Source organism: Mya arenaria, chromosome 13, assembly GCF_026914265.1.
Source record: "Mya arenaria isolate MELC-2E11 chromosome 13, ASM2691426v1".
Classification (NCBI taxonomy): Eukaryota; Metazoa; Mollusca; class Bivalvia; order Myida; family Myidae; genus Mya; species Mya arenaria.
In genome coordinates, this window is record NC_069134.1 from 38,520,882 (window position 1) to 38,537,277 (window position 16,396).

The window sequence follows — 16,396 nt, forward strand, 5'->3', positions numbered from 1 at the left end:
AATTCATTATTTTCATCGATTTCACAATCGTTGTAAGGTTGTTGCAACGATGTTTATGTAGTATAGCAATTTGTGATATGGATGTTATTTTTGACAACAACGTTGCAAAGTCGAAGCTGATTTTTTTTTGCAATTCGACTGTTTCACAAATCTACAGTAGATAAAGTTTTTGTTCAATGTTTTTCAAGATAATGATTTAGAAAAACTGTAAAATTATGTTTTCTAACATCCACAGGCCTGTCTATCAGCAATGTACGATTGGAAGAAGGTAGCGGGCGCTACGAAGGACGAGTAGAGGTCAGCATTGCCGGTATATGGGGAACGGTCTGTGACGACGGCTTCGATATGAATGATGCAAAGGTCATCTGTAGGATGTTGAATATGAGGTAAAGGGTTAGAGGCACAATGCTTAAAATATTTGTTTTTAAATGTGTTTTGTCATAGAAAATGAAGAAGTGTTTGTGTTGCATTAAAAAGTAGACTGTCTCTATTTTAGGAACATTTTTAGAAATAAATAAGAAGAAAAAAAAAAAACACTTAAAAGATAAGTACTTCCACAAGTAAATCTATATAACGATTCTATTAATTGTAAAATCCCTTTTTCAGCGCCACTGCATTTTTTCATCAAGCACGTCGCGGTCAAGGCTCTGGACCTATATACTTACGGAACCTGGCCTGTAGAGGTCACGAGACGAGTATTAACCAATGTTCGTACGGCACCGACGTCAGCGTTTGTTCACATTCAGAAGATGTATCCGTCATTTGCTCAGGTAAACTTAGCAACCTGTTTATTCCAAACATCGAATGAATTTCATGGAAAAGAACTACTAACTTCTAAACCATTGATGCATTTCCTACATACAAATTCGTGCTTCGCCAACTACTAGTTGTAAGCAACTACCGAGTCTCAAAAATATAAAAGCTGCCATTATTTCAAATAATTGAATATGGCAATTCATGTTTATTTATCAAATTACTGCTTATGATTTCTGTAGACTGTGGAGCTATCAATGTTACAAATGGCCATCCTGTTTCAATTTCGTCGAACGGAACATCGTTGATAATTTCATGCAAAGATGGATTAAACGCAGATACAAATTCTAGCGATTGTAAATCGGAAACATGGACACAAAATCCCATCTTTTGTCGTTCCTCTCATAGTAAGTCATATATTTGTACATATATTTTTGCAAAGTCTATAGATGTATACTTTGATGTATCAACGAGAAAAAAGACAAAACAGTCCTATATTGAAATATTATACCTCAGATATATTTGTCCCTTCTTTGTATATATAAACTCGATCGGTCCGTATATCACTGTATTTTGATGAAAATCCAGTTTAATGACGTCAGCGGTTCATAATATATTTTTTGCCGGTCCGGATCTCACCAAAAATGTAATATGGACCGCTGACGTCATACAATTGTTAAGTGCGGCTTGCTATTTGCACATTGTGAAAACTTGTCGCAATTAACATTATTTGCTTTGTTCAATAAAACACATTTAAATCGCTTTAAAAATATTGAATGGTAATGAAAACTGTTCGGTATAATATAAGAAATATAACACATCACTTCGAGCCATATGGCAATATAAGGAGCGCTCATTCAGCCCCCGAAGGGCATATACACTTTCGGTGGCTGACTGGCCAGTCCTTGTAATGTCATATGACCCTCAGTGGTGTGTTATATTTCTTAAGTAGATATTTTCTAATTTAATTTGACTAACAACTTTAAGCGAATGTAGAAATTAAGTTACTGACCTTCTTATTTCGATCTAAGTAGCAATACAGGTGAATCTATTTATGTTTTCGAAAACAATATACAATATTTCCGAGCATATAGCTGCCACATTTTGTCAATCCGTCAGCTTGTCCGTCTGTCTGTCCAATTCTACTTCGTTCAGATAATGTTAAAGGTTTATTTATTACCGAATTGAAGGATTCAAATAATAAAATTGTACTGTTCCACACATTTAGTCGACGCGCATGATCATGCTATCAACCTTTACGAAAAAGATCACACCACGATTGGTGAAATTTAAAACATTTGAGAAACCGAGAAAAAAGGCCGCAATGACTCGCAATTAATCCATTTTTTTCTAAAAGCATCCATCAATATGAATTATTTATAATTTGATCCCTTGTTTTAAAACTTGTTTTAGAATTCTGAAAACTAGTTTCTTCCCTATGCTTGCCGTTGCCTTTATTTCCACTTGATAGAGTTGTTACCCATTCAATTGTCGTTGTTTTCCCGTGCTGCAACTGTGCTTCTCTTCAATCGCATTCGTTTTCACTCCTGTCATCAGGCCAAAGAGCACTTATTTGTTTCTAATTTCTCAACCACATGCGGAATCTGTTCACAATAAAGGGCAAAGGACGGTTTCGTGTCCGCCTAAGAACTTCTCCACCGATGGAAATATTTCGAAATTACTTTATTTACAATAATCGTTGAGTCCTCCCAAGTATCAAACAGCTTAAGGTTAAATTTAAACATCTACGATTAGAAAAAGAGTAAAGCGAAACCACTGTTATCGCAATGTCTTTGTGTGTTTTATCATTTTGTGTCTGAAGTCTTACTCCCAAAATAATATGCATTACCCCAAAATCATATGACAATACTAATCTCTACAATGGACATATGTCTAAATGCTTCTGTCCACGTCCAATTCCCTTTTTATAACTGTTGGTTTTTGAATTTCCCTTATAGATTGTGTAAATGTACTTTACTAATCGTAGATATCCAGAACGTACGGCTTGCTAATGGGGTCGGTCTTTACGACGGAATAATAGAAATACAAGTAAACGGATCGTGGGGAAGTATTTGTGGATACTCTTCTATGTCTCCAATGTATATTTATTCAAGTAACGAGGCCGAAGTTATCTGCTACAGTATGTTTGGAAAAAGGTATTACGGAGAAACACGTCATCTTTTTCACAATACTTTTTACATTTTTGCGGGATTTATTTACCTGATCTTAGTTATTATGGCTTTTGGTCTGTTAAATAATTTTACTATTGTGGCATATAAATTACACCACATAACTTATAGATTTTATGAAAATGTTCGCAAAAATGATGGTAGAGTTAACGTTATTTATCAGATAAAAAAGTGAAAAGGTTTCAAGAAATCTCAGAAAACAATTCATTTTCTTTTAAAAGGATACAGTAAGTTAAAAGACATCAGATACTTGCAACCATATGTCCCGGTTGTAATTAAATTGTCTTATATCGCCTCCATCTCTTACCGAAACAAACGTTTATTCAATTGGCGACTATTAATGATAAACGTGAATGGTGTTGAAAACGAAATAAATGCTTTTATTGTCCCGTCATTTAGTCACTGATCAAGGAATGTAATGCGAAAAAAACAGCAATATTTTTATTTTTCTTGAATTGCACATGGTTTATTTAATAATCGAAAAACGGATACTTAAGAGTGGCGTATGATATATTTCAAACACTTTACATACATTCAACTTAAAATCGTGAAAATGTAAAGTCTTAACTTTAGTAAATTTACTAATGAACTGATTGGTTATTTTCTAGGTCATTAACAGCTTATGATTGGGGTTCTTATCCGTATCCGCAATGGAATGGCACAGATAATGTTGGCCAGCTGCACTGTACCGGAAACGAAGAACGTATCCAAGATTGCAATTACGTTTTGAATACAACGTGTACCGAGTATGATGCGAGTGTTGCATGCAATCGTAAGTATACACATATTGGGACCATCTTATAAATGGAAATAGTGTACGATCGAATATACATTTCAGGCTTTTTGTAATATATATTTCTAACCTATTAACTTTGTTGGTCACTTTAGGAGTAGTTTACTCGATTTGTTTGTAAAACATGCAGTTCATTTCGTGGCACTCAATTAATGTTTAATCAAAATTCATGGCTTCCGATATTTTGTCGCCGCTCGTTGAAAGGGTGATTCCAATGTGGTAAAGGGGCCGTTAAATAAATTAAAAGCATATGCGGAAATGTTCACTTGAGTAGTGTTTGGCTAAATTATTTTAAGAATATTACGGTTCAGTAAAAGCTTCAGATTTAGCTTCCATCGCCCTGTTAAAAGAAAGTATACGCAACAAGTGCGAGCACGTGTTATGCACAATTTCAAGTGCTAGGATTGGGTGTAATGACTAGTGTGTACGATCGTGTCTAGGTTACTGTCAAAAAGTAGCGTTTTGTTCTCAAGAATGTCTTTGTAATTATTGCACACGCGCTTTCTTTTCACCTCATTGCAGGTTAAATTGGTTTCCTTGCTGGTATTATTTTTCATCATGGGATAAATAAGTAATACGCATTCAGGATTTGAATACAAATGTAACATTGAAGAAAGTCGGCTATAAAAAGAATGCTCATAAAGCCAAACATATTGCAGCCAATTACCACAAATATAAGTATTATGTTCTGCGATTGTCGCAGTAGCGTTGTTCAAATATAGATATATTCAAAATTCTTCATATTAATACCAAAATATGTATACCTTGTTCAAATTGCGTTATATGAAGCTAATGGACATATCATGGAATCAGTTGGGAATCATTTAACAATTATTTGTAACAAACCTGCCGGAAACATTCTGGTAAGATTAAGGTGGAGCATTATGAGCTCTTCTTCTAAGCTGTTTAAAAACGTTTCATTTTAACTACTTAGAATTAACCAAATATTTTAATTCTGATAAATGCAGTTTTTGAGAAAATCGGGCAGACCATTTGGTTTAAACAATATTTATTTCGATATAATATCTACAAATATTATACCACACATAAATGTGTCCCTTCTTTGTATAATTTATATAAACTCGATCGGTCCGTATATCACTGTATTTTGATGAAATTCCAGTTTAATGACGTCAGCGGTCCATATTATATTTTTGGCCGGTCCGGACCTCGCCAAAAATGTAATATGGACCGCTGACGTCATACAACGGGTAAGTGCGGCATGCTTTTTTCACAACTGCGAAAACTTGTCGCTAGTAAACATTATTAGCTTTGTTCAACAAAACACATTTAAATCGCTTTAAAAATATTGAATGGTAATGAAAATGTTCGGTATAATTTAAAAAATATAACACACCACTTCGGGTCATATGGCATTATGAGGACCGGTCAGTCAGCCCCCGTAGGTGAATGGACCTCGGCTAGCGCCTCGGTCCATATTCACTTTCGGTGGCTGACTTGCTGGTCCTTATAATGTCATATGACCCTCAGTGGTGTGTAATATTTCTTAATTAGTTTAGTTTAACAAATTTGAGCATAATCAAAATGAACAAAGACCAACTATATAATGCATTGACCATTTATGGAGCACAGAAAACAATTTTTTACTCATATAAAACAAATCTACTTATAAACATATCTTAAAACATTAAATAATGAATGATTTTACACTGTTGCAATATTTATAAACATTAAGTCTGTATAGATATTTGCACAGCTGCAAAATAATATAATATTTAGGTGATCTGTTCTATTGGTAACCCCATTATAACCGTAAGATCTTTGAAACTAGAACCACTGTCCAATGGATGCCACTATAGAAATGTTGATATATTATTGCCAGAGATGATCAGTTTTTTGTTTATAAAAGTGTTTTTGGCACAATTTTGATGCACGCTTTTATCTAGGGTATTTAACAATTCTCGAGTAGTGTGAATAATACATATTGACCGTGTCACCGCTCTGGACCAATCGAGTAACGTCATTTTTATTGATTCGGAAATATAGGGGCATATATAGTTAATTATACTGTCATCCTAACTCATGAAAACAATCAAATTTTGAGTGTAATATAAATGATTAAATAAACGTGACGGAGCAAGTGTCTGTTTAAATAGTGAACTATTCATTTTAAAGTTATATGATATTGCAGTTTTCCCTGCGTATTTCCTTACATAAATAACAGGTACGTGTCGGGACTATTCTTCTGACTGCAGTTGAAACATTTTCAACTTTTGTCACAGTGCATCGCATGTACATAGACAAATCTTGAACTCGACATACGACATGGCGTCACACGACAACGACATGAAATATAGTTATATGAACATTTATTCATCTATAAACAATAATATTGATTGATTAAAAAGTTAAAGAGACCGTTTATGCCGTTAAACGTTCGTTATCTTTTTTGCCAGTTTTTTTCCTCGTGTACTTTAGATTTGCATTTGTTCTAGCGTAATTAATCGGGTTGCATAATTAAGGTGACCGCTCTTGACCAAACAGATATCAACATTTTTATAGAGACTTATTGGGTTATTATGGATGACTTCATTTCTTAACCTTGGTGTTTAAATATATGATTACAATAAGTCTGCGTGATTCACTCAGAAATTACTTTAAACCGGTGGTCATGGTTTTGTCTCTAACAACAACCTACCATTTTGACTGACATCTTTTATATTATTTCGCAGTTGCTCCTTTGAACTTCACGGACATTCGTCTCGTTGGAAATGACAGTGATGCTGGTCGCGTTGAACTAAAGGCCAATAATACATGGGGAACTGTGTGCCCTGGCAGCATAACTTCATATACGTCAACACTCTTATGCAAGATGCTGAACATGAAGTAACTCATGAATTTCCTTTGAAAGCTTTGTAATGTCGTTTCATTAGGCGGTTTATAACCAATGGTCAATTCAATGGGTTCAGCACGTGTTTTTTTGCTTCATTCTTTTTCCATATTAATATTATGTATTTTTCGTTTTAGTTACACATACTTTTTAACATCTTGGTACGATCCAGGGTCAGCACCGATTTTAGTTGATTATTTACGGTGTAACCATACCAACCTTACCCAGTGCACCTACAGATCGCCGTATAGTTACACTTGTTTAGGAGGAGAAATATTATCACTTATATGCTCAGGTATTTATGACCCAGTTATAAGTATTCATACCATGTGCTCAACTTGTTATCAGGATAAAACTTACTCTACTCCGAGTCGTATATTTGTTTCTGATAATTATCATTCGTTTTTCTGTTCAAAAATGATCTTTTCAATTCATTTCTCGTTCAGAGTGTGGAGAGGCGAACGTGGTTCACGGAGAGATATCCAATTATCAAAACAAGACATTGACAGTGACATGTGACGAAGGATATGACCCTCCGACTATTACACTGTATTGCATCGATGGCGGCTGGAATGGAAACGCCACATGCATCGCAGCTGGTAACATAATAATTATCATATTGTGTAAGGAGGCTTGACTTTCATATTGTTTATCCCGCAACGGATTATTACGACATTGTTTATTTCAGTTAAATTTATTAGATAAGCACGAGGGCATTTAACTAATGGTAGATTACGTTACAAATATCGGCTATTCTTTTACACACGTTTGTTGTCGATATTCTTATCAATCATTACTCAACAGTAAATTATTTGAAGTTTAAATAGTAAGGAATAATAATTTTACATGTAATTTCAAGTTAGAATTACCTTTATTACCTTTATTATTGGCCCCGGCAATCGCATAAATAGCTATAATTTGAAATTGTATCAATTGTATCCGTCAAAAACGGCACGGATAACTCACAATCATTGAAGTTTTAGATTTACTTTTTTCAGCGCGAATTTCACGAAACAGCTTGTTGCATTTTAAAGTTGTATTCGTTTAATAATTCTGCTACAAAACTTTATGTTTTGTACAGGTTTGATCTCGCAAACATTCAATATATATGCGTTTCACATTGAAAACTTTCACTTTCGAATCTTTCACTCCATGGCTCATGTGCATCGGAGGGAAGTTACTCTTTTGTCAAGCTGTAGGTTAAAGACAGTCTTTGTTAGCAAAATATTATTCAATTTGTTGGAAATTCCTAAGTTCAATTGTTGAATCGAAACATATCTAGGTCTATTCAGCTACCGTGTTTGTTTACATAGATTGCATTTCCCTTTTGTGGCGGCCACATGACTGCCATTCTGTTCATTTACATTGGCATCGTTTTAGCTAGGCACCACCATTCTTTTTATTGTCACCGCCACCCTTTTGTGTGGCACTAGCATTTTGCCAAGTAAAATCGTGGCAGTGTTCCTTCATGGGTATGTAAGCGACGCGATTTTAGATGGCAGACAGGTAAATTTTGGTATTATTCAGCGGAGGGGATTACTCATATTTATCAGGAATTCTAGTACGTTTAGAGTTTAACGGAAAATAAGAAGTGAACTAATCATAAAAAAAAACTTAATGTAAAGTTTTCTGAGTTTTCGCGAATGTTAATTGTGTTTGTTTTGAAATGAGGATATGGACGTTTGACAGTCAAGAAAATAATTTTCAAACAATAAATGATAGAACTGTTCAACCATCTGCTAACAAAATAGTGTTGGGTACAATACATATTTTGTTAATAAATATGATGTAATAAATAAACATAACACACACATTATTATACATTTATGGAACTGCAGTCAGGTAAAGATAAATTAAAAGTAATTTTGCGATACATAATAACGGCTGTGCTAGTTATTTGCTGTTTCCCGTTGGGGCAGTATTCATTTAACGCATGGAAAAAATATTGTTAGTACTTATAACATTTTAATTCTGTGTTTTCCATTCCACCCTAGGCTATCCGTTGGACATTCATGATGTTCGCCTCGCCCCAGGTCCCTACCATGGAGGGGTAGAGCTGAAGGTCAACAACACATGGGGGACAGTCTGTGGAAACGGATTTGGTTCCTCCGATGCCGATGTGATCTGCAGAATGTTTGGGCTCAGGTATGCTTGCATGTCAGCATATGCATTGAGGTTTTAGTTTTGCTTCCAGAAGAGGATGTAGTCGCCGCCTTTTCCGTCCTTTTGTCCGTCAGCCACACTCTTTTCCGGACAATGATTTAAAAAACATACCGATTGGATTTCATTGAATCTTAAAATATAAACAGAAGACATTATGCTCAAGTGCAGTGCGTCATTGCTGAATAATCTTTTCGTTTCACTTTTATAGTTTGCATTAATACGGAAGCTGCCTGTCCGTACCAAAACTCAAAACGTACTAAAGGGAAACCTGATTAACAGATAATCAAGAATAGGAGGAAGTGTAGTTCTCAAACATTTACCATATTTTTGTACTATTTTTTTTTTGTCCAGAGCATAACTCCAAAAAAAAATTCAATCCAGAAGTCATTGAGCTTTACGCAAACTTTTTGAGCAGGATTTCATTGCACAAGAACCATAACTCAGATTTTATCATTTTAACAATAATTGCCGTCTTTTTTATATTTATACTTATTCTTACGGACTATATGTTAATGACTTCCTCTGCTTTTGTATCAAACTCTTTTTTATTTGTACTTATTACGGCGGGTGATATGGCATTGACTGCTTCTTGTAGCCGCTCTATTATTCTGCAAATAAGATGAAAATTCAAAATCCCTTGACACAAATCCTCTAAATATTGAACTGATGTGTTGATCATCGTGCTTATGTCAACATTCAATTCCATTTTCATGTATTTAACTGGTAATTCATAAAGTAGTATGTTCTTATTTTTTTTCCAAATGAGTACAAAGTCGGCTGATTAGCTTTTTGTGTTATCTCTTTTCTCATCACATCTTCTTTTTATTGACCAAGGCCAGTATTCAAAATTGAACTTATCCTTACCCTTACCTATATTGATCAGCGAAATATACAGGCCAATTAAAACACTTAGTTTCTAATTTTGAATTTAAGTTTGATCTTAGTTGCTTATTGAATACGGTCCTTGTATAGGAAAAGGTAATCTTGTTATAGCATGCTGTCTAAACCATTTTATACCATTTCACTGTTACACATAGTACACATGTAATATACTTAATTGTTTAATTATGTTGAATAGAAAGTAAATAATTAAAATCGAAATTATAATTGGAATCCTGGCTATGGCAGTAACAAACTGATAGTATGTTCATTGGATTTACCGCACCGAAGTTTTCCAAACTGAAATTCAAAATAAGTGAGCCTTAATGAGTGTTCCGTCTGCACAAATCAAACAACTTTAAATATTGAAGGAAATACATTCACTGTATGTGAGAAAGGTTTTTGAAAAACAACGTGTGCTTTTTATTACTTATTATTCAACCTGAAATAGTCGATTATCTTTAAATCATATTTGAATGTTATAATTCATTAAGCATTCAAATTAGATTTAATGCTTAAAAGATTTGAATCTTCTGAATTGTTAAGACAAGAAGTAAGACTATCAGCCTCAACACGAAATGATTCGAATGTTGCTTTATTTAGATCTGATTACGCAGTTGAACATAGAATGACTATAATTATGAAGATTGGGAGTAGTATGATTTGTTACTGGTCCCGGATGAAGACAGACAATTGTGACATGTCAACGAATTTGTTCCCAACAATATTAACTGTTGTAAGAAATGATGGACAACAACAAAATCGTAATTTTACTGTTCTACAAGCGAAAGGCTATTTGGTTTCAAGTTTTATTATAATTTGATTAATAATTATAACGGACACAGAGTTGATCTTAACTGCATAAACCATGTATATCGAAGAACCAACTACCCGCAAAATTTCACCCACGATTTCCGCACTAAAAATGTATTATCCCGCTACGACATCATCACATCAACTGCATGAGTTAACAAACACCATATATCTGCTGGTAAAAGGGTATAATGAAAGAGGGAGAAACTTTGAGTTTGAGTCCATCAAACTTAATTTTTGACCGCCCTGTGTAAGTGAAAAATACAGGTTTTGTCAGTCACCATATGATTTTTACATCCTTTTTGATTCAGCCGATATACGTGGTATACCTCTGCATATTACGGAAATGGAGAGGGTCCGATATATATATCCAATCTAGGCTGCACCGGAGCTGAAAAGGATATCAGAAACTGCACATATACGGTTAAGAACTCCTGTTCGCATTCACAGGACGCATCTGTTCTTTGTTATGGTGAATATACAAAGGATATTTGTTGATTATAGTGTAAATCAGATTTTATTTCACAAGTTTCATAGAAAAATATATTTTTATGAGTGGCGAAGGAAGGAGATTTTGCTACGCCGCTAGTTTTTTTATAGTTTACTATTTACTTTTGTTTACGTACAAACGCTTTATAAACATTCATCAATGAACTTTTATTAATGCATATTATTTGCTACAAATGACTGTTAATGTACAAAGAATACTAAACTTGGCATAAATGCACTACATAACTACACTGTTGAATGAAAATTAGAAAGGTAAATCGTGTTAGGAAAACACATTTAGATTTTATGATACATTGGTATTTAATCACCCCTCACTGTCAGAGATCAGTCTGATTCCCTTGAAGACGGGTCTTTTTACAGAAGAAAGATCACGTTTTGTTGTTGAAAGGTTTTAAGGCGTTAGTTGGGTAAAATGAAATAGCAGTTAAAGATAATTTGAAGAAGCGTACATTTCCCGGGAAGTTCGTGGTACTAAATCATACAGTTTGAAAAAGATATTTGATATACGATATAACATGGAATTTATGTTTGACCACTTGTTTTCGTCTCTCATTTGTTTAGACAAATGGAAATGTTTGAACATTATACTTCAAATTCAAGAAAAAGTTTGAAACCAGGATTACTATTTGTCTAATAAAGGGCCAGATATGTTTGTTTCCGGAACTATCTTTATTTAAACATATCCAACCTTCTTTAATATCATTTTTTGGGCAACATTTACTTGTTCAAAAGCGATGTGTTTGGTTTCGATGAAGGGAAAGTAACTACACTTGCTTTCAAAGTAGTTCTTAAAGTTGACGTTTTCACTCCTAAGTTTGCAGTAAATATATCAAATTTACTGTTGTCATTTTACTGATTAAACTCCATGTATTATCAAATATCATGAAAGTAATACGCTTTATTACACTGCAATTTCATTTAAAATATACACTATTTAAACTCAACATGTAATTGTTAATTGTAATTAAGTGTTCTGAAATCTTCAAACTGTCATTTTAGATTCGACGAACGGCCATGACACGGAGGTTTCCATACGTCATATTTTATATGAAAAAACAAAAACTTTATATTCGTTATGAGTCTTTTTAATAGTCCAGCATGATAAGGTATTTTTTTTGTTTGCTGTTTTCAATTATTTTGCATTACTTCAGGACGGCCATTGAATATTTCGGAAGCACGTATAATCAACGGTACCAGCCCATATATTGGCAGGGCAGAGATCAAAGTGAACGGAACATGGGGAACAATGTGTGACAGATATTTTGACAATGACGCTAATTCCCAGTTTTGTAAAATGCTTGGACTGAAGTAAGTATTATCTGAAACTTGACTTGTAGTTCTTATATTTTTATGATCAATGTAAATGTATGAGAATGTAAATGTACCTCATCAATTATGGTAATCATCACACTATTCTAAAGTTCGCATTCTTACTTTTACAGTAAGCAAAACATCAACATTGTATTACCTATTATGTATATAAATTACAACTTATAACATTTTAGAGCTGCGGATGTTTACAGAAATGCTCGATACGGTGAAGGATCTGGACCTGTGTTTATTGATGAGTTATTTTGTTATTCTAATACTGCTTCCTTAAGCATGTGTCGTTATCTTGCATACAATCGGTGCTCCCATCAGAGCGATGTCTCTGTTGCATGTTACGGTAAGGCAATCTTTCAATTGGGTTGTTAAAAATATCATTGTAAAATAATCGCTTAAATGGTTTAAAACAATTCACCAATATACATTGTATAGGTTGATTCGGACGTGTTAGTGTGCCATTCGGTAATAATTAATTTGTTTTCTGATTTATATTATTTAAAAATAGAATTATATTTAAACACTGAACATGTTATGAGGTCAAGCGATATATTTATTAAACAAAAGTAGATGCATGCTATGTTACTGCATTATCAAAGTTTCTTTCAAGGACCACGTCTAAATGTTTCTGATGTGCGTTTGGTAAATGGTACGGGTCCAGATGATGGAAGAGCAGAACTTCTTGTAGATGGAAAATGGGGAACAATATGTGACGATAGCTTTGATATCACTGACACAGAAGCATTTTGTGCGATGCTTGGAAAAAAGTAAGTCGTTTTTTTTTTAACTTGGTGTTAATTTATGTTTAAAAAACAGTTTTGCTGTAAAATATGCCACAATTGATTTTGTATTTAATTCTCAAACAAAACAGGTGCAAATAGGTTCAAACTATTATGTGAGCATGAAACAGTCTTAAATATTATCTACTTAGTTTAACTACTTAAAAACTAATCATTAATATTATAAGAACATGATGTTTCCTATATGCATTCATTACAAATGTATACATACATATACATACATATATATAGTATTATACAGTATAATTTAATTTATGTGATATCGTAATAAGTGGCAAATAGATAAAATACAACATATTCGTCAGTGTGAGTGTAACCTTTTTATTTATCTGCATATGAAAAAGGCAGTTTGCTACTATTTTCTTGTAGGAAGGCTTCAACATTTTAAGGTATACATTTTTAGAAATCAAGATGCAACATTAAGGTTTAAATATCTCCAAGTATACAAATGGCAATAAATGTGACAATATTTTAGCATTTGTTAAATAAATTGTCACAAAAAGGCGTATTGTAACTGTTGGAAGTTTAGAAAGTATGAATTTGATATCTTGAACGACCGAAAAGATATTTACAAAAACAAAGAAACAGGCAGACAGATAGACAGAGGGACCGCCAGCGGGACGGACGGACAGGGTGATTACGAAAGGGCAACCGTTTTTTTTCCGGAGCCCAATTAAGCCATGTCTGAAAGAGCAAACAACGGATTGATATTGTGATGCATTATCATTTTCAAAAATATTTTTTTTTTATTCTTGCAAGTTTACTTGAATATGATTTGGGTGACGAAAGCGTATAAAAGGTTAAAATAACAATATAAATAATCTCAACATGGAAATTATTAATGAGATTAAAGTTCGAAAATTAAAGTATTTTTATTGTTTGATTCTTTATATCTATATTTGTGTTAAATATAAAATCATGCACTATTACTCCCATATAAGATTTACCATAATTTAAACAATTGTTTTAATATACCAAAACAGATGAACAAATGTCGAAAACAATGATTTTTATAAAGGATACCGAGTTTAATTTGAAATAAAGGTGCAGGAAAAACAGTACCTCTACCTTATGAGACTAGAGTAAATCACCATAAATCTTTTAGCATTCATTCATCATTAAATATGTTTGCTTATTCAGCTATTAAACAGACGATAATATTTTCCATAAATGCATTATTTAGTTAGTAGTTTAAGGTCTATCACTTAAAATGTTTGTTTATTAAACATGTGTATATATTGATTTTGAATAAGAGTGTCACTTTAAAGAAGTTGAGGATATTATTTTACTTTACCTTAGTGATAATTTTATTCTGTTTTAGAGGAGCCCAGTTCTTTACTGCTGCATATCACGGTCAGGGGACCGGACCGGTGCACATTGACCGTCTTGATTGTCAGTCGTCTTACCAAGCCATAAGCGATTGCCCATATCTCTACACAAACACATGTAATCATGCACGGGATGTTTCTGTGGTTTGCAATGGCAAGTATTCCTATTTCGTAGATCTAAAGGCATGTTTATATTGCTCTAAATCCAGTTGGTGTTGTTGACACTTACGCTAAACAACGCATTATGTTTTGTTTATCAATTTTGTAGACTGTGGAAGACCGGACATATATTTCTGGGATGCAGGATATTTCAGCTACAATGGGTCAATCCTTTACGCCGACTGCTCCTACTACAAGAAATATGTAGGAGTACTGGAACTGACCTGCGACAACGTTACCAAAAAGTGGATAACAAACGGAGAATGTCAGGAATACAGTTAGTACAACTTCTTTGATTGAAATATTATGCCCCACCCGCCAATACTTGTTTACTATTAATTGTGTAGAGGAATATTCTACAAAAGCATGGTTGATATGTTTTTAATTGTTTTCATCATTTTTGCAAAAGAAGACAAAACAATTCAACAAACATAAACAATAATAATATGATTTTCTAATGTACCAACTGTCATATTTTATAATTAAGGATTTCCTCTGGATGTAGCCGATATCCGTTTAGTCAACGGGAGTGTCCCAGGAAGTGGTAGAGTAGAGTTAAAGTCAATGAACACCTGGGGCACGATTTGTGGAGATGGCTTCGATATGGATGCAGCTAACGTCATCTGCAAAATGCTTGGTTTTCCGTAAGTGAAGTTGTTAATGATACAATGAATACTAGGGGGACAAGCCCATGGCAAAAGACCCTGCAACATAATCTTAAAACCACTATATGGCAAAAAAACCTCCATGAAATCAAAACAATTCTAAAATGGATGTAAAATGAAATTATCATGTATGCATTAGGATCAGCCTGGAGATGATTTTTCAAATGATTTATATACTCTTTAATATGTCTCAGATTGTCATACTATGTTTAACTTATACAATGTCGCACTTTCAACTATATTTTGTAGTGTTGAGTGTATCAGTTAAATCAAAATAAGAATCTTGTTTTAGTCCGGCTAAAACATTATATCGATCGGCTCATTTTGGACCAGGATTCGGACCTATATTTGTAGACGATTTAGCTTGTGATGCAAGCGCAAAGCACATTAACAACTGCTCTTATATCACTGAAGACAACTGCAATCATAACAACGATATATCTGTTGTTTGTACAGGTCGGTGCCAATTTTATCTTTTATATGCGAAAGAAAACGCTGTGTACATTTTACGAGTGATACAAAACATAAAGTGAATAAGCTCGTTGGCTTTAAACATTGCTACACGAGCACAATAAACAACAAAACTGGCATATTTCGTAACGTTGACGTAGTTTCTGATTAACATTTATCGTTTGGTTCTACTTCATACCAAATTATAAGTTTATACACATCTTTTCCTCGATTAAGTAGAAAGCTAATAGCTTTCTTTAAACACTATTGAGTCCGCTCCAGTGTGTCAATGTGAATATTTATCTGAAATACTACAGGAGCAAGCTCAGTAGCTAAAAGTTTAAACATAAACCCCATTTAATGGCACAGGGTAAACGCCAAAGACAAAGAACACAAAAACAAAAAATCACAAACAAGAAACAGCACAAAACGCCACATACGTTCAACACAGTGCATATATGATATATAAAAAACTAGGTATATGAAGGCTACTACGATGTTCCCCTACCCTTGGTTTAACTAACAATGATTAACATTTTGGATGGCAATAGCATATAAACATAACCATTGATATATGTAACAGTTTGAAAAGTAGTATGATGTAAACGCTCTGCACAAAATGTGTTTAATTAAACATTAATATTTTAAAACTAAACTAACGTAAACGTTATATTATCATTTTATACTCCTTTCCGAACAATAATGAATATACCTGTGCTA

The 16,396-nt window shown here is 33.6% G+C and overlaps 1 protein-coding gene across 1 annotated transcript in view; it reads left to right on the forward strand.

The window, feature by feature from the left end:
- LOC128215244 (fibrillin-1-like) overlaps positions 1-8,768 on the forward strand; it is a 52,060-nt gene extending 43,292 nt beyond the window's left edge. Inside the window, exons 35-38 of the mRNA XM_052921952.1 lie at positions 236-386; positions 607-770; positions 7,033-7,185; positions 8,581-8,768. Coding sequence (XP_052777912.1) covers positions 236-386; positions 607-770; positions 7,033-7,185; positions 8,581-8,768 — 656 coding nt within the window. The remainder of the gene's footprint in view (positions 1-235; positions 387-606; positions 771-7,032; positions 7,186-8,580) is intronic.
- Positions 8,769-16,396: the final 7,628 nt, after the last annotated feature.